The sequence below is a fragment of the Chironomus tepperi genome, unplaced genomic scaffold (assembly GCF_022539635.2).
Source record: "Chironomus tepperi strain 1889 unplaced genomic scaffold, CSIRO-AGI_Ctep_v1 contig_423, whole genome shotgun sequence".
Lineage (NCBI taxonomy): Eukaryota > Metazoa > Arthropoda > Insecta > Diptera > Chironomidae > Chironomus > Chironomus tepperi.
Window position 1 is genome coordinate 441,789 of NW_027226545.1, and position 22,267 is coordinate 464,055.

The 22,267-nt window shown below is 32.9% G+C and overlaps 1 protein-coding gene across 1 annotated transcript in view; it reads right to left on the bottom strand.

The window, feature by feature from the left end:
• Window positions 1–22,267, bottom strand: part of LOC139097496 (nucleolar protein 4-like) — a 44,198-nt gene extending 21,931 nt beyond the window's left edge. The window contains exons 1-6 of the mRNA XM_070649366.1: window positions 22,164–22,267; window positions 21,036–21,875; window positions 19,517–19,670; window positions 19,103–19,194; window positions 17,550–17,681; window positions 15,770–16,888 (exon numbers count right to left, since the gene is read on the bottom strand). Of these exons, the coding sequence (XP_070505467.1) occupies window positions 15,770–16,888; window positions 17,550–17,681; window positions 19,103–19,194; window positions 19,517–19,670; window positions 21,036–21,554 (2,016 nt within the window). The 5' untranslated portion in view covers window positions 21,555–21,875; window positions 22,164–22,267. The remainder of the gene's footprint in view (window positions 1–15,769; window positions 16,889–17,549; window positions 17,682–19,102; window positions 19,195–19,516; window positions 19,671–21,035; window positions 21,876–22,163) is intronic.

Sequence of the window (22,267 nt, forward strand, 5' to 3'; positions counted from 1 at the left end):
AATTCCCAGTAAAAATTAATTAGGAAAATTTATGATGCGAGGATCTTGTTGGGAAGCAAAAGAAATAATTAAGAGACTTTTTTTTGTTCGATGCGTCTGTCTAGGGGATTCTCTCGTTGATCGTTGATGAGTTTTTCATATTGAAGAGATTTTTGTGGAAAATATTAGGGAAAATCATATTGATGTGTTGTGGTATGTGATGAAATGTTCAAGATTTTTTAAAATTAACATGATTTGATATTGGTATAGCATAGGAATTTTAAAAATTTGGTAAATATTAATAGGCACTTAAGCTGAAGTGACTGTAGCTTGGTTGCTTAGTAACTTGTCGCTATTTAATGACTGTGTTACAAAACTGAACAATTTCCATGATTTCAACAATTTTCATCAACAGACAAAATTTGTGAGTATACATATGTACTGTGGCAGGTGACAAAAGACTGTTCCTTATCACTTTTTGGGAAATATCACTTTGGCTCACTTAATTCAGATTTTGAGATGAATTTGACAAAAAATTTTAGTCTCGTTGTCCTGATGACACTATGTTCTAACTTTTTCACGCCGTATGTCTTTGGGACTAGTCTACAGTAAAGTAAAAAACAGTTTAAGATTTATTTGCAATATGGCTACCTATATTGGTAGGCTACCTATATTGGTTTAATATCAGCGTCACTCTGCTCCGTAGTTGGATTTGCAGCCATTTGTACTTGATTTCTATGTCATGTTTTTTTCAATTCTGATTCAAAGATCACCAAAAAAAAATCCAATCTTCATTCCCCATTTCTCAAAATAACAAAATTCCATTCAGCAATAATTACTCACTGGTTAAACCAACATTCTGTATACCATGTATAACATTTCATATGTATAAGCCATAAGCATCATCATCATAGCCATCAGAAGGAATAAGAGCTGTGCCAGTAGCATATCAAGAAGAGGCAAAAACACAAAAAAAGAGAAGATATAAAGTAAAAAAATACGAAGAAATGGCATCAAGAAATATAAGAATCAAGAAGAGATTCTTTTTTGATATAGGAAAAGAAAGGAAAGTGAGGAGGTTGTAGGTGTAATCGGATGGAGGAAAGATGAAATGAATCGAGACTCTTCCTTTTTATATCCCTTACACACATATCTCAAGTCACACAAAAAAAAGTACCATGATGTACGGGTGTGTCTTCATGCTTTTGCTATTACATCCATTTCTTGAATAAGATCCAAAAAAAAAAGAGGAAAGAAAAAAACTTTTTTCATGCCTTTCATTTCCATTGACTCTTATTCTGATCTCCTACATCGTTTCTTTCAAAACTCTTTTCAATCTATCTCGTCCTTTTTTTTTAGCTTGTATGATGGAAGGAAAAGCCTCTCTATATCTATCAGCTCTTCATACATCCGCTTTTATAAAAGATTTCTTTGGGTTATTTCATGCACATATACATAAAAAAAATATTCTTATTCCACTTACTCATCGACAAACTACATTTCAGTGGCTCCAATCATTAAATCTTTTTTTGTAGTATAAATGAAGGCATAAGCATGAGAATGGATGTTGAATGTAATTTTTTTTTTGTGTACGTAATGTAGGATCCACAATGGATGTAGACAGTAGAATTATTGTCGTGTGTCAATATCTATACAATAACAATTCGAGTGAGTAGATGATAGTAAATTCCGATAAAACTGACATTGAGCTTCTTCTTCTTCTTGGAAAAATTCCTTTGATGAATTTTGTTAGATATTTTTTTAAGGACATTTGTGATTATTTTTGGGTTTTTTTGTGTCGTTTACATGATTTGATTTGGGTTGGGTCTATTTTTAGGTGAGATTTTAAAATTTTTCTTAGAAGAATCAACAATGACATTCAGTGGATTAGTTGAAAAAGATTGATTTGGTAGTTATAGACACAGTTATTTCTATGAGTGACACAAAGAAGGAGGCAGAGTCAATACGGTTTCCAAATGGACTCTATGTGGCTTCAAATTGACTTAAAAATGTAGTAATATATCGGATTCGTAGTCCTCCCGAGTGAACAAAAATACATTGGAACATCAAGTAGATGTAACATATTTTCGTTCACTCGGGCCTAATACGCTATAAACTGTGACTTCTCTCATCAACAAATCTTACAAATTTCTAGTTCATATTTAACTCTTTATTGGTTAAGACAGTAAGTATGTACATTTCCAATCAATGAAATCTGGATTAGCAATGTCAATAAGCAATTTGTTGGCTATTCAGATATTTGAGATCCAGAGCTTTGATATGGCGATTCACAATTAATAACTGTGTAACGAAAGAGGATGCGCCTGACCTCATCACTCAGTCAACCTTTAGTTCATAGCCTACTGATATTAAGTATAATCAGATCCACTCCTTTGATGAACAAAGTACAGCTAGGAACCGCGTTACCACTTCATATGATTCGAAACAGTACAATTGTAACATCTCTTATACCGAGTCTCGAATCTATGATCGGTGTTGTGATCAGTAATGCATATTAATGCCCAGTTGTAGTCCCAATGAATTCTGCTTCATTTCTCCTCACTTAATGCAGGATACTGCACTGGATTTTGACACAATTTTAGGATACTTCCCAAAAAATACCCACAAAATCATCACAAGTCAATCTCAAGTAATTATTTTTATCTATCATAATTCCAGCCAACGAATGAGAACTGATACAACTTATTGTTTTATTTATCAGCAGTGAAAAATCAAGAAAGAGCGAAATAATTTGGAAGCAATTAATTTTTTTCTCATTTTGACGAAATAAAAGAACAAGCAGCAAGATGAAGAAGAAGGGAAAGAATCTTAAAAAGCTTTTGTAGTCATGAAGAAGGAATCGAGGATAGAAAGAAAAAATCTTCTATTGTTATTGCGCCTTATCTTTCATACATTCTTCTGTTATTTTGTACCCATGGAATGGATGTGCTTATATCCCCCAAAAATGTATATATATACGAGAAGAGTGTTTAAGCTTTATATAGCAACAATATCAGCTCACAAGAAAAAAAAAAAAAGAGAATATCCCAAAAAAACTGGGGAGATGAAGGAGAAAAGCTGACAACAAGATTAGATTTCCCATTACATAACATACAAAACCAACATGAAAGCTTAAGTTTGCTTCCTCTTATTATTTTTCTTTTATTTTTTTCCATTCCTTTTTTTATGCCTTCACAATGCTGCTGCTGCTCTTCATGATGATGATGAGGAAGGAGAACCTATCTTCACAAAAAAATGTATCTATATATATTTTCTGAGTATGGATGAGGCAGATGATATATAAAAAAAACTTAATTAATTGATCGATATTGTTCCTTAGTCATAGTTGTGAAGACCTTCATGTGTGTGTGCACACGTCTTGTATGATAAAAAAAGAGAAATTCTTGGTCTTACGTTTTTGTGTAAGTTATTACTTTAGAAGAACATCCATGTGTTGTGTTGGGTGACATTGAATGTAATATACTTTCCTTTTGAGTCTACATGAATAGTACAAGTTGGTTAATCGATCCGAAATTCAAAATCAGGTCGATGTGACTCTGCAGTTGTGACGGATTTAAACCGAAACCATATCCAATTCTGGTAACATCACAAAATCATCAACTCCCTATTCAATACAAAAAAGGCTTTCAGTTGCACATTGTTTATCAAACTCTCTTGTAGACGTCTAGCTTTTGTCCAGTACTTAATAGAATCTAAAGTTGTAAACTCTTACAGCACAATATGTCTATAAATGATCCAAAATCAGCCATTACATATTCGCCAAAACACAATTGGCTTGTCATCAATTCAATGCCTTCCCGGCGCTTTACGGACTATTTGTGCTGTTTCAGATTAGAGACATATGGACTAATTTAAGACTATCAATATCAGAGCTCCAAGTCGAGTTGAGTCAACTCAAGTCAACTTCAAGTGTGTCGCCTTCTAGCTAATCCTAACAATTATATCTCTTTATCGACATCATTTATGAACCATCCCCAACATTTCACAATCAATAAATTTCATAAAATATTTCAGTCTATCCAAAAAAGTAAGTCCATAGTCACCCCTAATAAATAGAATAGTACATAACTGTATAAGAAAAAAGATAAAAGCTAATTTTTTATTATAAGAAATATTTGAGTGGTGCGGGTGGACACATTCTATTCAGGAAGATACGAAGGCAAAAGCCGAATCAATTATTAAATTGGAATGATGATTTTTCTAAAATATTTTCTCGTCACTTTTTGATTTCTTCTTCTTTTAATTCTTCAATAATTAGCACGTGGACCACAACTTTCTAAGTAATGATGGTGTGAGGTGGATACACGTGGAACACTGATTGAAGTAAATGGAAATAAAGAAGAATCAAAATGTTTACAATTGTATTTATAAATCACATTTAGGAGTGTGATGGTGGAAAATTTTGTGTAATGACTTTTGATGAAATTTTGACTTTTTGAAGCTTTTGAGGCTTTTTAGGCAGCATCTTTTTGTATTGTGACTAATGAGTAATTGAAATTGAATAACTCTGAACTGGACTCGGATTCGATTCAAATGCTGCACATTGTTAGAAGTCTCCTAGGTTAGGGCGACAATTTGTCGTATTTTTGCTGGGACACTGCTGTACTTTTTTACGCTGCTGCTGTGTCCCGACAAAGCTTCAAAATGTCCCTTATTGCAAAAATCCTCTGGCCACCCTATCCTAGGTAGGTGAACGCGTAATATATGAGACTAACCACACATTCTCGCTGTTGAGACAGTCAATCCAAGTTACATAGAGGAGCGGAGAGGAACGAGGATCTGGTTAAAGCAAGATGTTTTGCCCTATCAAACTACCATCTAAAACTACAAGCTAAGCAACCAAATGGAAGATCATGGATCACCAATGATCTGTACGACCAGCGAAGTAAGTAAGAAAGGACTATGTTAGAGTCACGAAGGTCTGATACCAGATTTTGGCTCAAAAGCCCCTAGAGAATTGAATAATTTGATCCAAATATGGGAGAAGCTTGACCATGGATACGCAGTTTTCGCATTTAAGTTAAAGCAATGAGTCTACTACTTAAAACTGGTACATGAAAAGAGTCCAACGAAATCCTAGTGTAGCTTGACTAGCTCCTTGATTCTTAAGAGCACTGCACTTTAATTTTAGAGTAAATATCCTATTAAATGTCCAAATTTAGGTACTTCTTGCCTTACAAAATTGAAAATTAGATTCAGAAACCCTTTAGATCATTTTCTAGACATCAATCTGCAATGCCATATGATCTCCACTTAAAAATCAATGTATAATCCTTTCTGCATTCACATTCCACATCACTAGACTCACATCTATCAATTTTCAATGCTCTTCAAAATAATCCCATTAAATCCCATAAAAATTCTTTTCAAAACGTCATCAATTGCAAATAATTTTTCACATCTAAGTCCTCTTTCGTCACTTTAAATAGAAAATAAATTTATACCCGGAAGTGAAAGTTATTTCCTTCTCACACTCAATCATCTTACAACTAAGTTTCTAACAAATTTTTTTTCATATGACATGGAAAAAGTATTCAATAAAAGGAAAAGGAAAAAATTGTTGAATAGACGAGAAAAAAAGGAAGCAGAAAAAATAAAACTGCTGTGATTTTTCATGCATATTAAAATGTCCTTCCTTCAATACTTTCATCCCTCCTGTCTGGACAATCACGAGCTGTAGAAGAAGCAAAAAAAAAAAAATATGAAAGAATTTTTCTTCCTCTTTTTCCAAAGTGAAAAGAATTCTTTGAGATGTTAGAAAAGTATTTTTTTTTGCTCCTTCTTTGCATCCTCACGTGATCAATAAAAAGGGAGACTAGAAATTACAAGATAGAATCTTTTTTTTGTGTCTGAAAAGTTGTGTATTTTTGGGGATAGTTTGAAAATGACGTCATTCTATATATATTAAAATGACAATGCTAACAGTCATTTTAAGTCCCAGAGCCAGAAGCGGATTCAGGAGGAGCACTTGTTTACATACTGGAGCCATTTTCATATTTGGAGCTTAAGAACTAACAGGATGCCTTCCATTTGACTGTGTAGCAGGCTCTATCACCCAGTTTGTACAAATTCTCTGTCCACAAGTTAGACTGACCTTCTTTGATCTCAATTCTGTGTCTTTTATGTTGAGTTTTTAGCTGCAGGCCGTCTTTTCCCTGGCAGATTTCAACCAACAAATTTATGATTATGTTTCTGGATTGGATGTGTTGAAAAGGATGCTAGAGTCCTTAATAACCCGAACTGGCAGTAGGTTTTCAAGAATAAAGCTGTCTTATATAGATATTTTCTAAGCACAGCAATGGACCCTCGTGCGCTCCAGTCAAGGAAGCAATTAAGTAAGTATTGACATTTTCAAGAGAAAGTGTTTAGGATTAACACGTCAGTTAATCGGTCTTATATACGGCACCAGGATGGCGGGACTCTGGAATGGTGTCGGATTTGAACCGAATCTACCAACTAGTTTGAGTCTTGCTGGCCTGGTCCCGGATTTTTGTTCGATTAAGTGACTTGTGATATTTCTGATGGATTCAAATTGTCATCATTTACAAACAACTCCCAAAATTAATAAGAGTAAGAAAACTATTTCCATCGTGGTGCCTCCATCCACTCGATATTCTTAAGTATCAAACTAGCAAGAAAGCAGATGAAATTTTTGGAAATCCTTATATGAAAACTTATCAGATTTTCAATTTTTCCATCTAAAAATTCTGCACAAAATTTCATCCACGGATACAGCAGGGGTGGAATGCCAAAAAATAATGGAAAATGGAATCTTCAATCCCAATTCACATTTGGTCAATCATACTCACACTTTTTTTTTATCTTCTCTATTCCCCTCTATTACATTCATTCTCATATGACATTAAGGCAGATATCTGTAGAGCATGGAAAGAGATTACATGTCACAATTGTACATGACAGTGGAATTTTCTTTTTACATTACTTTTTTTCCTCCTTTGATCTGTTCACACAATGAAAATTCGAAAAAGAAATAAATTCAATTGTAATTGAAAACGTGAATCAATTTTATTTTTTTTAGTAGGAATTAAATTAATAGGAGTTTGAAACTGGAAGACAAAGAAGAAATTCTTTTAATCTTATTTGATGGCTAATAGATTTTTGAAAGGTGTGAAAACTGGTGAAAACTACTCAAAAATCGCACGGAGTGAAATATTTGAAAAAATAGTGACTCCAGGCCAGTTTGACTCTGCTTTTAAGTCAGATTCAGCTAAATTGGATCCACGACAGTGTCACACCGACCTAGTGACACTTCTTTCGACTTTTCCGACTCCGTGTGACTTTCAGGTTGATCAAATAATTCTAAAATTATCAAATTTGATGTCTAATTTCAACAATCACACGGCATCAACTGATTTCAAGTCATATTTTGAGCAGGATTGTAAGAAAATGTGACCAAAATACTGTTTACGTAAAAAGTACAACTTTTGATTAACTACCAAAGATTGAACTAAATTTAGATTAAATTATTAATAACAGAAGTACTTGGAAAATTTGTATTTTGGAAATAATAAGCATAGCAAAGAAATGTACAAGAAATCTATTATTAAACACGTAAAATTGCCACTGTTATTATTAGCAATCTCTTGTTACTGATTCGTCTAACTTGATCATGGGCTTCAGTATTTATTGAAATGCAGTGACGTAATTCATGGCTTATATTTTTTTTCGGAGATGCTTAGCGATGCTTTTATAAATAATTCTATAAACAAGAGTGCAAATATGTCATTGATACTAATTAAGCATTAACAACTGCTTATAAAAATGCAATTAAGGAGTAGAACTTGACTAAGGTTTTGTATAGAAAAGGCAACTAAAGTTGACTAGGCTTTATATACAATTTTAGTAAACTTACAGCTTTGCTTAGGCAGTCAGGAAGCCTAAAAATCTATTGAATTGCTGTAAATTACATTCAAGGTGCTTGATGCATTCGAGTAAATGTCATTTGAGAAATTATTCGATACAATCCCATGTTGGATGCAGTTTTGAGGTATTAGCCACAAGATGTGTTTTTATTGCTAGACCACAATTCATTATAAGGGTGAATGCTACCTTTGCACATTTCATTCATCTTTAAGAGTTTTGGATTACACTATGAAATGTGGGTTTAAAGGATTACAATAGATTTGATCGCAGTTTCTGAAGTTTATAAGGCTTAATCGTTCTTTCAAATGGCAAAACAGTGCTTAGTTCCTATATTATCAAGATATTATTACTAGAATCAATTCGATAATACACATCTATCTATCAACTCCTAAAGAGCACCCCAAAAATAGCTGAACACCTTCAAAAAGGTTGATTTGATTCATTCAGCATGAATCTCACAAAAAAGATATCTGTCATACAATTATTGGCAATATGATAGATATGTATGTGGGTAGTCTTGAAAGACATAAAGGTTAAGCTTCAACCTATTCGACCAATAATGATTTACCTCACATCAAAATATCTTGATTCATCCTTAAAATCTCTTCATCCAATAGATTGATTTTCAAAATTCCTTTTCTTGTATTCACAATACAATTTCCAGTACATTAAAGCAAGTGAATTTCTTTACATTAAAGTCACTGAATTACACAAAATGTTCCAATTACCACTCATAAATATTCCAATGAAGAAGCTTGAGCGACATTTGGTATATGATATGAAGAAGACTTTATATGCATACTTTATGAAATATAAGAAAGATATTAAAGTCAAACGAGGAGACATACAGCAAAAAGAAAATCATTTTTATTCTTCTTCATCATATTCATCCATACAATTGTTATGTGTCCCACAAAAAAAAACAGAAGAAAAAATTACTCTGCTGTCAAACATTTGCTGCCTATGCCTATATTCTGTCTTTTATATTTTCCTTCTTGGACGATACAAATATTGAGTTAGATAGAATGAAAATATTGATAGGACGAAGGAAACAAGAAAAAGTTCATGTGGGCGCCCGTGTGGGTGGAGGTGGGATGTCAGGCAGAAGAAAACAAAACAAAAAAAAAACACACAAAGAATTGTTAACTGTTGTGTTGAGCCATAATAGATAAAAATTTATATTATTTTTTATGGATTGACAATTTGGACGTTTGCCTTGTTACTTCTAAGTATATATACAGTCCCTTTCATATCGCAAATGGACATTTTTTTTTCTTCTCTGCTCTTTTTCTCTTTAACGCTTTTGCCTCCGTCCAATATATATGATGTGATGTTGTGTGTATATTGTCGAATCAAATATACTTGATCCCGATATTCTTTTGGATGGAAGAAATTTTTTTGATTGGAAAATTTTGGTTGTGATGAAGGTTTAGAGCGCATTTTTAACAGTATTTAGATTTGTGCTTGATTTTGTGAAGTTTTGTGCTTGTTTTCGGCTGCTAATGAAATTATTTATTAAGTAACAAAGTAAGTATTGAGCTAATTCTGAGTAGAGCATGCCGTGATTAGTTGATCGTATGTCTTATTATACGTTTCGTGGCTATTGCTTGTTTAACGAAGTTGGGGTTGCCAGGCCCCACACTCACAATTAACCTTCTTTATTAGTACGGCATCGTTTGGACGGTTTGGCATAGCCAGGATGCACCACGGGGAGGTGGAGTAGGTGCTTGGGCAGGAGAGACTGAGAGGCGATGAACACCTGTATTGTTGTTCATTCCTTTTTGCACTCTTTTGACATTTGTGTAGCTTATAATCGTATGCCAAGATTATAAGTAGGCAACTTTAATGGTAACTTGTCGCATGCTGTTCCACTCAAGAGGTTTAGCCATAAAATATGTAAGTTCATGTAATATTTTACAATTTTAATATAGCTGATAAGATCTTTCTAAATTGTTAAACCGTCCAAATCAGGATTCCTTTTAATTTCTGTGCAGATAATCTTTGAGACAAAAAATAACCTTTAAATTGAGATTTGAGTCAAGAATCCATTAATTATGTCGAACTAGGTTCCAAAATATGAACTTATTATGCCATCAATCCACATCAGTTCACTTTATATTGAAGATATATAAATTAAATAACAGACAAAATGACAACCCTTTCAATTCACATTTCAGCTAACGTTCAAAAAAAAATCTCTTTCGAAACACACCACACATTGTGTGTACATGCATCCAATACTTTGGTCATCATCAATGTCCTCGTTGTATAAGAAAAAATATATATATATCGAGGGATAAAGATGAAAAAAAATTTCACAATTTGATGTTGTTCTACGATGCTCTTATTACTATTATTGATAGGGGTGCAAGTCTTTTTACATTTTTTTACCATCGTCATATGATGTACTCTAAATGTAATAAAACGAAGACCCTCATCATCATCAATCGGACAGTTTCTTTTTGCCTCCGTATAATTTTTTTGTGCAGCTTCTGTCATTGTCGCCACACATAAAATTGTATAAATGTGTCCATGCATGGCTGTGAATGTGCTCTCTATCCAGCATAAGAAGAGGAAAAAAAATTCATTTCTGATGCTTCTGCCTGTGCAGATTGTTGGATATATTTTTGTGTATGTACATCCAGCCATCATCCCCTACGAATAGAAAACTTTCTCCAAACTTGATTTTCTGTATATTTTTGCTCCCTTTGGTTTTTCGCTTTAACTTTACTGTTTCGTATGGCTAGAGTTTTTATCGTGTAATGAAGAAGTTTTTTTTTTCATGCTTCAACCCCCCACCGCATGGATTCTTTTTTTTCTGTGCAATTTCTGGCTCCCATTGCCATTAGTACTGTTGTTGGCTTTTTATAAAAAAAATAATTTTTTTTTCTTCTTTCATTTCTATTCATCCCAGCTCTACCCCCATATAAGTTCGTTTTCATACATGTATGTACTTTTTTTTGTGTGGTACGACGTAGAAAAAAAAAATACATCAAGAGTAAAGAAAAAGGAGAGAAAAAAATGAAAGCAGTGGAAAAAACAGCACAGTTAGTGGATTGAGAGGAGATGTGAGGGATGTGGGATGCAAGGTATGGATGATTTGTTTGGGAGTTTAGCATTAGTTAATATTTGTTTTTTAAGGAACTAGATGGAAGTGTATTTATTTGTATTATATGAGACTCTTTAACTGAAATTGCCTTTGATAGTAAATTAATTGAATAAGATTAAATTATTTAAAATGTTACCTTTTCAAGCTCGAATTGACTAAGATTTTCTACAGAAATTGAACCAAATCGACTCGAATTCATATGAATTTGAATTAAAACAAGCCTTTACAGTGCAATTAGGCCATAACTGGATTATACAAAGGTACCTTAGTGAGCCCTAGTGATTACATGCCCGAATGGAACAGGCTTCCATTAGTCTATCTTATGTCTAGATATAAACTTAGCATTTATGGAATTTAGTATGAAAAATCAAGTTTATTACTAAGCATTACTGTTACATTTAAAATTGTGCTACTGAGGCTTCAAGTGCTGAATTCTTCTTGCAGTCGAGTCGATTGTTTCATCCAAAATCATAGTCCACTTTCTAGCTCTATCGAAGAACAACGATTGTTTATGGTAAAGCCTTTCTGGTTGATTCCTGATAATCAGAGCTCTCCTATTTGAGTTTTTCATGGTTTGTATAGTCACAACTTGTACAAAACAGTGAAAAATTGATAATTCCTTCAAAATCCATCAGTAATTTTATTTAAAGACATACAAAAAAGTCGAAAAAAATGTGAAAGCGACAAAGTCAAATTTCTTCCAAATTCCTCACAAAAATTTCTCAGGTGTTACTTTAAATACCCTCCAACAAATTCCACCTCCTTTAATATTAAACAAAAAAACATCCATTAGAATTCGATTCCCATTTTTATCAGCTTTAACATTATCCCCCCTTTATCCCATAATTTTCCTCATCTTGAAATTACTCTTCCTCAAAAATCCTTCCTTTCCTCTATCTTTTCATCCCTTGATCCAGAGTGTATATTCTTCTTTTTTTGTGTATACTACACGTTGATGCTGTATAGAATACAGCTTTTTTTCCTCATCTTCGCTCTTTTTTTTATCCATGTGCCCAACACACATTGTGAAAATGAAGGAGGATGAAAAAGCCAGGATCAAATTAAGGAGATAAAGAAAGAAGCATTGAAAGTCAATTGGCACAAAAGACAGTAAAAGTTTGTCATTAAAAGAATAAAAAACTTTTCATTACAAGTTTCTCAAATTTCCAAAAATATAAAATAAAAGTGGTGCCCAAATACATCCCCACCAAGCACAACACAAACCACTACCTCTAATGTTGGATATTTTCTCTGACGTTCACTTTTTTTTTTCCTTTCCTCCGTGATGGGTGTAGAATCAAATAATAGAAAAAAGGAAGAAATGAAGAGAGACGATGTGATGTGAGATTTGGGGTATGAGAAATGAACATTTCGAGTTTGTTATGGGGTGTGAGGGGGCTCCAGTATATTGCCGAGTAGCAATACGAAGAGGGATTTTTTTTTTCGAGTTTTTCGTTATTTTGGTTCTGCTACTGCCACATATATCCACCCCCGCATAAAATTCTCATTCTACTACTCAATATATCCCATCCATCTATCTATCCTAGCCATGCTAGCAAGGCAGGCAAGCAAGTACTTTATCTATAGAATGGTACCGTCGAAGTATGATGATAAAAAAACAGAATGTAGAAAGAGTGAGCAGTCACTAGCACCCGCTGAATTCCGAGTTGAGTTGAAATTCTCCATTCAAACTTGATGTGTATAATGGATATGAACCAATTTGGAATGGGGATTTGGGATATTATATGCGAACAAAATAAAAAGCAAGAGAGATACACATTCGAGGCGTCTCACCCACCTCCTTTTTTTGTTGGAACCAAACCACCCATGGTCTATGTACAATTTACTATGTATGTTGATGATTATGTATATACATAGCCAAAAAAAAAAGAATTGCTATAGAAAATTGGGTACATAAGAAGGAAAAACTATTCCAACAACAGCGGCAACAGCACAGAAAGATGAAGAATTCGAAAAAAAAACTACAACACAACGAATATCATCCCTCATTTCATCCGTTCTTCTTGTATGTACGAATATGTGAAGAACATACATACTTCTTGCGAACAAGAGTTTGTGATGAGATGAGACTCCGGGACAATATGAAAAGGAAGGAAATATGTATGTAGAGGGAATAAGAAGAGGGTATACATTATTGGATTGACGTTTCGAATGAATTTTTTTTTTTCTATATTCATCTTGGTATGAGGTGAACATTGCAAAAAAAATAGGAAGGCGAGGCGAGGGAGAGTGAATGGCATAAACACGTGATCATTACCACCGCACCCCTATGTGCACATATATATTTATTCATATACATATATGTGAGCCCTATAGGCAACATTCAATGGTATGAAAATGGATAAAAAAAAAATATTTTAGTCTCCCATCTAGCTTTCGATATGCTTCTGAGTCTCTATCACAGTGATGGGGCACATAAAATATTGTAGAAATTTCATTTCAGCTCTTTTTTCCTCTTTCTAATTTTTTTTTTGTGCCTTTGTGCTGTTTATGTGGACAAAATGATGGAATGTGGAGTTTGGTATGGCTGACTGTTGTGGGAGATTGGATTTTTGTGTGAATTAAGGCATTAACTTCTATGGTTAAGAACAATTTATAGCAATGAATTCAACAGGTGGTTTAGAGCCTTAGATTAGATTTATGTTTTGAATTTTGGGATAGAGTCTGCCAAATTTGAAGTAATTACACCGTCATGAGACATTAATCATTTTGTAGATCATCTAATGAGTTCTATGGCCTGAAAAGCTGAGCACTTTTGGACAGGATCTTTTGAAAATATTTCAAGACACATAATGATGCAATTTGAATAGGATAAATCAGTTAAACGATCAGAAATCTGTTGTAATTTATGGCGGCACACAGACTGCTCACTACTAGTCTATGAGATGCATTAACTAACAATCAGTAAAAAAATCTTATAAATTATGCGTCAATATCCAACTATAATCATGACAATTCCATACCAATTTTTTTTTATTTTCACTTCCATTTCGCTTTTACTCGCTGCTACCATATCTGTTGTGCTTGCTATTCAAATACAAAATATGCTTTGTATGTAAATGAATGTGTGCCACTTTTATTTGCGTTATTTTTTTTTTTTCTGCCATCGAAAGCAAAATTTTTTTTTTTCAGTTCTGCCTTTTTTTATGGATTGAAATGAATAGACGGAGTGTGTAGAAAGAGGAGCAGCAGCATGAATATTGAGGGGCAAAATGTATGTCTCATCATAGAACTCACTCACTCCGTGTTCACTTCTATGTCCACATATAATCAAATAAATATTCATTCAAACACAATATCCTTGTTTATATGAAGCCGGTACCTTAACGTATATGAAGGATATATGAATGAATATATGGACATACATACGTATGTATACATTGTAGATGGATAAAAGTAGATATAAGAAAAAATAAGAAATGAAAATTGACATTGAGGCACATTGAGGAGTAAGAGGGCACACACAAAATGTCCATTCATGTTAAAATGTGTGCATGTTATATACACATAAAAGCACCATATAGATCCCTTATCGCAATAGAAAAAGAAAAAATATAGGAGGAAAAAAAACTATGTGTAGCTACAATGTAGACACAAAAGAAAAATTCCGAGGGAGAAAAAAGTGTTGTCAATTGCAATTATTGCTGTCGAAATGAAAGCAAATGAAGAAAATTGGACAATCGACATTCATTGTAACGAAAGCAAAGGCATACAAGCTAGGTCCAATTTTCTATTTCATTTCATCGTCAATTTTCTGTTCTCTTATCATTTCCCATTTCGTACATCAGGAATCAAATTGTTGTAATAAGGTCGAATATAAAAATGGGAAAAGAAAGGAACGTCTTGGGAATAGTCTTGGGAATAGTAACTTATGTCTTTTGTTTAGATTCAGAGTAGATTTTATTACATACATAATTAGACATTTTCTAAGAATAGAAAATGAATTTTCTTCCGTTGAATGATCAACTGATTTGAATGTGGATTGACCTGATTAAATGGATATGAATAAAAGACTTCTTAGAAGTTGTAGCATGCACGAGTAGGTTGCATTGTTTTTGTAGATCTTCTTAGAATCTTATTTACGATAGAATGTGGATGTTGCTTGTTTACTTACTAAGAGTAAGTCTAATGAATGGATGTTTAATGCCCAGGAGCAGCACAAATCGGTTAATCAATCAAAAATGCAGCCCTGGACAGGAGGGACGCTTGCTTTATGCCGGATTCGATTGAAATTCATGATGTTATTATGTGACAGCTTCATATGAGAAGAATGTCAATGTTATGCTGCTCTATTGCCAGATTTTGAATCAATTAACTGACTTTTGCAATTTTGAACCAATTCCCGTCATCCTGAGTCACCATTGATAAGATTCCAACCGAAAATCACCAAAAATAATCAAAATACTTCCCAAAAATCCAATTTTCACCCAATATCCATCTCATCCAGAAGATATTCACAAGAAATTGCCAAAAAAATAAATTAAACAAATCACAGCAAGTGCAAATATACATAACAATAAACTATTCCCTTAACTAGTTTAATAATCAAAAAGAAGGAATAAAGTTGTCACCCCTCTAATGGATTTCAACGTTACTATTTCCATTATCAACATCAAAATATTTCCAAATAGAAAAAAAATACAAAAAATAAAGAAGAAATTCCAATTTTCATAAATGAGCGTCGTCGTAGATAGTAAAAGATAGTATGGAATAAATTTATAGATTTTTTGGGGGAAATAAGAAAAAAAAACTCACCAAATTAAGAGCCTCTGTATCTGAAAGTCCCATACTTCTCGTCATCAGCAAATATGTTGATGTAATTGGCTTGATGTCGCCCGTTAAATGAGATCGTCTTGATGTATCAATTGAAATGATGCCTTTCGTATGATAATCATTGTCAATATCATTTTCACCGTTGGTGTATTTAGATAAATTATTATTGCATGGTGTGTTAGTTGTGTGCTTAATATTATCATCATAGTCATTATTATTACTGCTATTATTATGATTATCATCAACATCTTCATAATATTCATCTCTATCATGTTTTATGTGCTGATAATTATTATGAAGGGATATGTCGTCAGGTACTTTTTCGTATATCCTCATCACCCTATGATTATTTTTTATATAAGATGCAGCACGTGTCACTGCATCATTGCAATATTTATTATTTTCACTTTCGGTAACATTTTTACTATTTTTTGCATCATTCATGGACGGTGCTGTTACCAATTGTTGATTAATGGGTGATATTGTAGTCGTTGTTGTTGTTATAATGGATGTATTTGATGATGTTGGATGTGGATCATGTTTTGTTGGTGTAGTTGTACATGAAATTCGTACTTTATTAATATTACCATAGCTACCATCGGAATAGTGTGCCTTTCCAGCAACATTGATTGAAACATCTAAAGAATTTATGATTATGTTGCCATGATTTGTCTCCTTTTCCATTCCAGATGATTCATTTAAGTCATTTCTCATATTTACATTTTTATTCTTATTATTCTTATTCAAATTATTCTCTTTAAATGATTCCTCGCATGATTGCTCTGGATTTTCATCACCATCATCATTTATGTCCTTTATACGATTCAACAATGATGAATTCTCGTACAATGCTTTCAGCAATAAATAATAATTTTCAATATTTTTTGGATAATCCTCATCTGACAATGATTGTTGTTGATTGTTTGATACACGATTGTCATTATCATTGCACAAATCATTTTGAATGCATTCGCTTGCTTTATTCTCAATTTCCGCTATTTCCTGTAGCATTGGTGTTTTGATGCTACGACGACATTCATGACATTGTGTTAGAAATTTTGTGACAGCTTCGCGTGGTAAGAATGCATAGTATTCGGTTATCTGGTGGGAATATTAGAGATGGTATTAAAATCAATTAATATATTGAGATTTAATGAGGGTATTTTGATTTGGTTTCTGGATGTATTGTAGATCATTTCTAGTGGTAATGGATAGTTAGAACTAAGTGGTGTCTACTTAGCAGTAAGGGCCACTTGAGAGTAATTTGATAAACGCTTGGAAGTCAACACCAGATGGAAGTAGCTTGATTCTAAATATATTTCAAGCTAGACAGTTTTAAGAGCCTACAGCAACCCTACAGTATCTTGAAAGTTATTAGAGGATGACGAATGTCCTCAACCCGGTGTAGGTGTACCCTAGCTCGAAGTCAATGCATGGAAACTTCCAAAATATCCCAGCACTTTCTGATATAACTTTTTAAAATCCTTTTGCATCCTTAAACTAATATTCATCCATAGTAGGATTTTAAGAATCATGTCAGGAAGTACTTGAATTTTTTGGGATATTTGGGAATGTCCACGTCCAAGTCAAGGCAATTTTAGAATTTTAAATCAAAAATTTGTTTTAATTTTCAGCTCTGCAGTTTTTATGGAAAACTCCCTGAAAATCCTCAAAACTCAAATTTTTCCAAATCATTTCCCATCCAAAAACTCAACTTAATTCATCCCTAAATAAGAGCAACACAATATATTCATATACTCACTTTTCTATATGTCCTCTTTTGCCCAACATGACGTCCTTCACCTTCATCAACTGAACAATGAACTTTATAGATAATATTGAAGAAATATTCAACAACTGCGACACGTTTATATGACGAAATGCTGCTGGAATCCTGTAATGAATATTCACAAAAAAATTCGATAATAAAAATTAATGGTGAACAAAAAAAAAAAAAAGAAAATGAAAGTCAGCAAGAGGTGCGTTACGTCAAGATTTGGTAAGCAAGACTAAATTTAATTTATGGGTTTCATGTGCAAGGCTTCATCTCATCGACAAAAAAAATGTTAAATATAAAATGTAATTTATTTTTAGGTCCTGAATCACTTCGATTGCGTATTTGCGCTACTAATGTATTTCATGAGAAAATTGATAGGTGTTTTGAGTTATAAATGGTTCAGCAAGCATCTTGGTGTATGTTTCATGATAAATGAAGGATGTATTGTTGAAATTTAAACTTTTAAAGTTGTTGTTATGATAAAAGAGCATCAACTTAAGGCGGTGAAAATTTTATGATTCATAAAGCTATTGAACCATTGATAAAAGTTGTCTAAAGACATGAATATTCATGACTTTTCAATAAATCTAGCCTGTAGAGCCTCTATTGCGTTTCAAAATGTGGAAATCTCAAAATGCTTCAAAGGTCTTGTTGTTATTTTGCAACAAAAACATAAGGAAATGTGCAGAATTAACACCTTTGCAAAATTCAAGCAACACACGTATCATGAGCATAACTATTACAATAATCGTTTTTTGGGAAACGTGTGTAGCTTCGAGTTGTTTAAATAAAAGTTTTAGGTATTTTAGTAATTTTTTGAATCCACAGCTCATTATCCGTATGTTTAGTTGTTATATAATAACCCTAACAGCACAAATGGGTTAGTAGATCAAAAATCCAGTATCAAACCTTCATATGTAAATATGACTTTGTGGTAGATTCGGTTTTAATTATGTAATCCGTCAGAGTCACCCCGACCTGATGCTGGTTTTTGGATCGATTGCCAGACTTGTGCTATTCAAGTAACATTCAATATGCAGTCAGAGTTTGGAATCGACTTGACCACTTTATAGTTTTGAAAGTCATGTCTGTTTCCAGGTGTACAGTCATATGACAGTAATAAATTACGGAAGCATGACAAAAGCATTTCTGAGATCTTCTAAAATGACAAGGTGGCTAGAATGATCTTCACTAGAGTTTGCCGAGGTCTTGATTTCGACAAATTTCAAGACCACTGAGGTAAGTCCAAAACTGTCAAAACTAGTCATTTTACTAGCACTAAAGCAGGAATGCTGATCATCTGGTAGAAACTATTGAATCCATGGAATTTGTGGAATTTATGGAATCCATGGAATAATTCATGGAATTCATGAAATTTATGGATTTTTTGGTGGAATCAATCGAAAATTCAAAAGACTTCTTCATTCTACCAATGTGCCATAGCACACAAGAATTCCAACACTCTTTAAATTCTGACTTATTTATCATAAAACAATCATTATATGTATCAAAACTGGTCACAGTACAAAATTACTTACCGATTTCGAAGGTATAAACAACATGCAACCATCTTCCTCAACTTGACTCTGTTTTGTTTCCTTAAAATCCTTTGGTAATTCCGTGATAAATCCTAAGTACATAAATAAACAACATAAAAATAAAAATCAATGAATCAGCATAAAAAGAAGAATAAACCTGTTGCATACTTTCAAAAAAATAAAATAAAAACTTTTTTTTTTCCATTTCACATTCGCAATAAATCAAATTGAAAAAAAAAGGAAGGCAGAAAAGTTTTTAAAAATAAAACTTTTTTTCAACAAGTGTTTAAATTACGTCTATAAATATAGACAATTTGCCACAGACAATTATTTAATGCAATAAAAAAAAGTAAATTTTCTCCCTTTTTTCCACTTAATTTAATTTTCATCATCATCATCATCATCATTATTCACCTTTTGATTTCACCCAAAATCTAAATTTTGAGCTGTCGGGACGATTCATTTCTAATCCTTTTAGAGTGCTTACAATACGTGACTGCTTTTTTAATGTTATCGTTTTGCTCTTTGACTGATCTCCGTATGTGTGGAGGACCCATGGTTGATAAATCTATCATCATGATGATATTTTTCGTTTGGATGTTGAGGTTGTGCGTTTGTATGGACATATTGCATTGATATGAAGCCATGAACGAATTGAAGATATGCATGTGGGTGGATAAATAGAAGTAAAGAAAAAAAGAAGAAATAAAGATGAGAAAAATCCATTAGAAGTTGAAAAGAAGAAATGAAAAGAAAGGAAAGAAGTGAGTATGAGAGTAATTGGAGTTGGGTGTCAATAGCGCATTTGAGGAATAGATTCATAGATTTCCTAAATAGCACAACTGGTTGCAAGCTGGTTAATCGATTAAAAATCCAACATTAATCTAACGCGACTTTGTGTTAATACTGGATCCCGTTAAAATTAAGCATCATTCCAGAGTCACGTCGACTTGGGACTAGATTATAGATCAATAAACCAATTTGTGGTATACAGGATTGTGACACACAGAAAATTTAGTTTCCAATTGTGGTGTCTGAGTAGAGTGGAATCTAGGGTGTCGAGCTACATATAGACAAATTTGTCTGTGCAAGAGTATAGACTCCGTGGTCAAGTGATTAGGCAACTAACCGGATATCTGTATCACACTTTTGTTATTACGTGGGTTCAATTCCCACCAGAGACAGAATCTCTCTTTCATTATATAGAAGGCTGCCGACAGGACAAGGATATAAATTGCCCACGACATCGAATCCATGTAAAATCAAAAGGTTGAACTAACCCTCAGCTCATGTTCTTGAAGTATACCAAAAGACCCGTTTGACAAAGCTTAAAGTCGACTAAGATTTTGTATGAAGTCGAATCTACCTTAATTGACTATTCCAATCAAAATTAAAGTCGACTTCGAGCTCTGCTGCCAAATAAACTGATATTTCCTTAGAAGCCTGACCGCCCAGTCAGACAATTCATCAACACATCTCCCCATTATCTCCACAATTGCCTATTGAAAAACCCTCAAAAAAAGCGAGAGACAGAATTGTACTATTTGATGAAGGAAAAGAAAAAAAAGTAAGTAAGCACATGGATAGAAATTAATCTCAATGCCCATCATCTTCTACCCACTCCTATCGATTCCACTCGTCTTAGGACTTAGAGTACATACACATGCCGGACAGCGTTCATTCTCTACTCCCCACAATGATTAAATACATTTCTAATAAAAATGATTCACATCGTCCTCATTCAATTCTTCTATCCGTCCATCCATTGATTTCATTCACCCCACATCAGAAGGAAATATATTTTCTATGGAATCTTTAGACATATACGCAAAAGAGGGAGGAATGGAGGGTCAAAAAATATTCTTTTTATTTTTCGTTTCCTTTCCGCTCATTTTTCTTTTCTTTTCATTTTTTTGTGTGTTCGAATACTGACTTGATACATTTTACTTTTATTACTGTCCTGTCCATCACAATCGACTTTCATCCGTTTCGTATTTCCACCACCATCAGCAACAACAACAACATCACCATTCTCATCATTTTGTTGTACTTCTTTACAACCCACACTAAAATTCTCATTCACATGTATGTCATTCAACATATTGATATTCCTTTTGCGTTCAATTTTATTATTTGTATTGGAAGCATTTATTGGATGTGAACTTTCATCATCAATCGACAATTTTCTGTTACTATAGTCAGAATGGCCACTAAATAAACCATCCGATACATCATAACGATTGCAATGATTTATTTTATTATCACAATTAAGTAACGAAATTTCTGTTTGTTGTTGTTGTTGTTTCCGTTGATGATTTCCTGACTTTACTAATAATGATTTATTGCCATTGTTTTGACTGTTGGCACTTTCACACTTTAATTTTGGCGAATTTCTTGAAATTTTTATGACACGACGCGACGATGAATTTTGATTTGTGTAATTTTCATTCATCACTTCGTCAAGCTTTTGTCTGTGATTATTTTATTGAGTCTTTATCGACTTTGTTTGTTATTATTTATTGTTTATTGTTTATTGGTTGATTTATTTTAGCTTCTTATTGATGGCTTTTTTGCTTTTGTTTTATGAACTTTATTGTTGATTTTTTAATTTTTCTTGAGCTTTGTTTATTTGATGAAGATTTGACTGTGAGGGATTTTCTCGATTTAATTTTGAGTAGGCTACTATGATGATATTTTGATTATCTTTAATGTACGTAGGAACAATTTGAAATTTAGGATGTATGTTAAATTGATTTGAATTTCTTGAATTTAACTTGAATTTCTTGAATTTAATATGAAATTCTTGAATTTGATTTGAAATTGTTAAATTTGATTTGAAATTTTTGAAATTGCTTTGAAATGTTTTAAAATTGATTTTCAACTGAGTCTGTTGATTTTGATTTTTGTTGAGAATTTAAGGAACTTTTAACTTAAAATGTGAAATGAATTATCAAATTTAGATTTCAAATTGTTAGTTTTTCAAAAATTTTGCTTTCAAATGTCCTTGAAAATATGAATTTTAAAGTCAAATCAAATTGATCAATTTGAATATTTTGAACACTTTTAGTCCAATTTGTTGAGTTTCATTTGATGTTTCTCAATTTTCTTTTTAAATTGTAATTAATTTTAAAATATTTTTTTATCACTAAGTAGATCAAGTTTGAC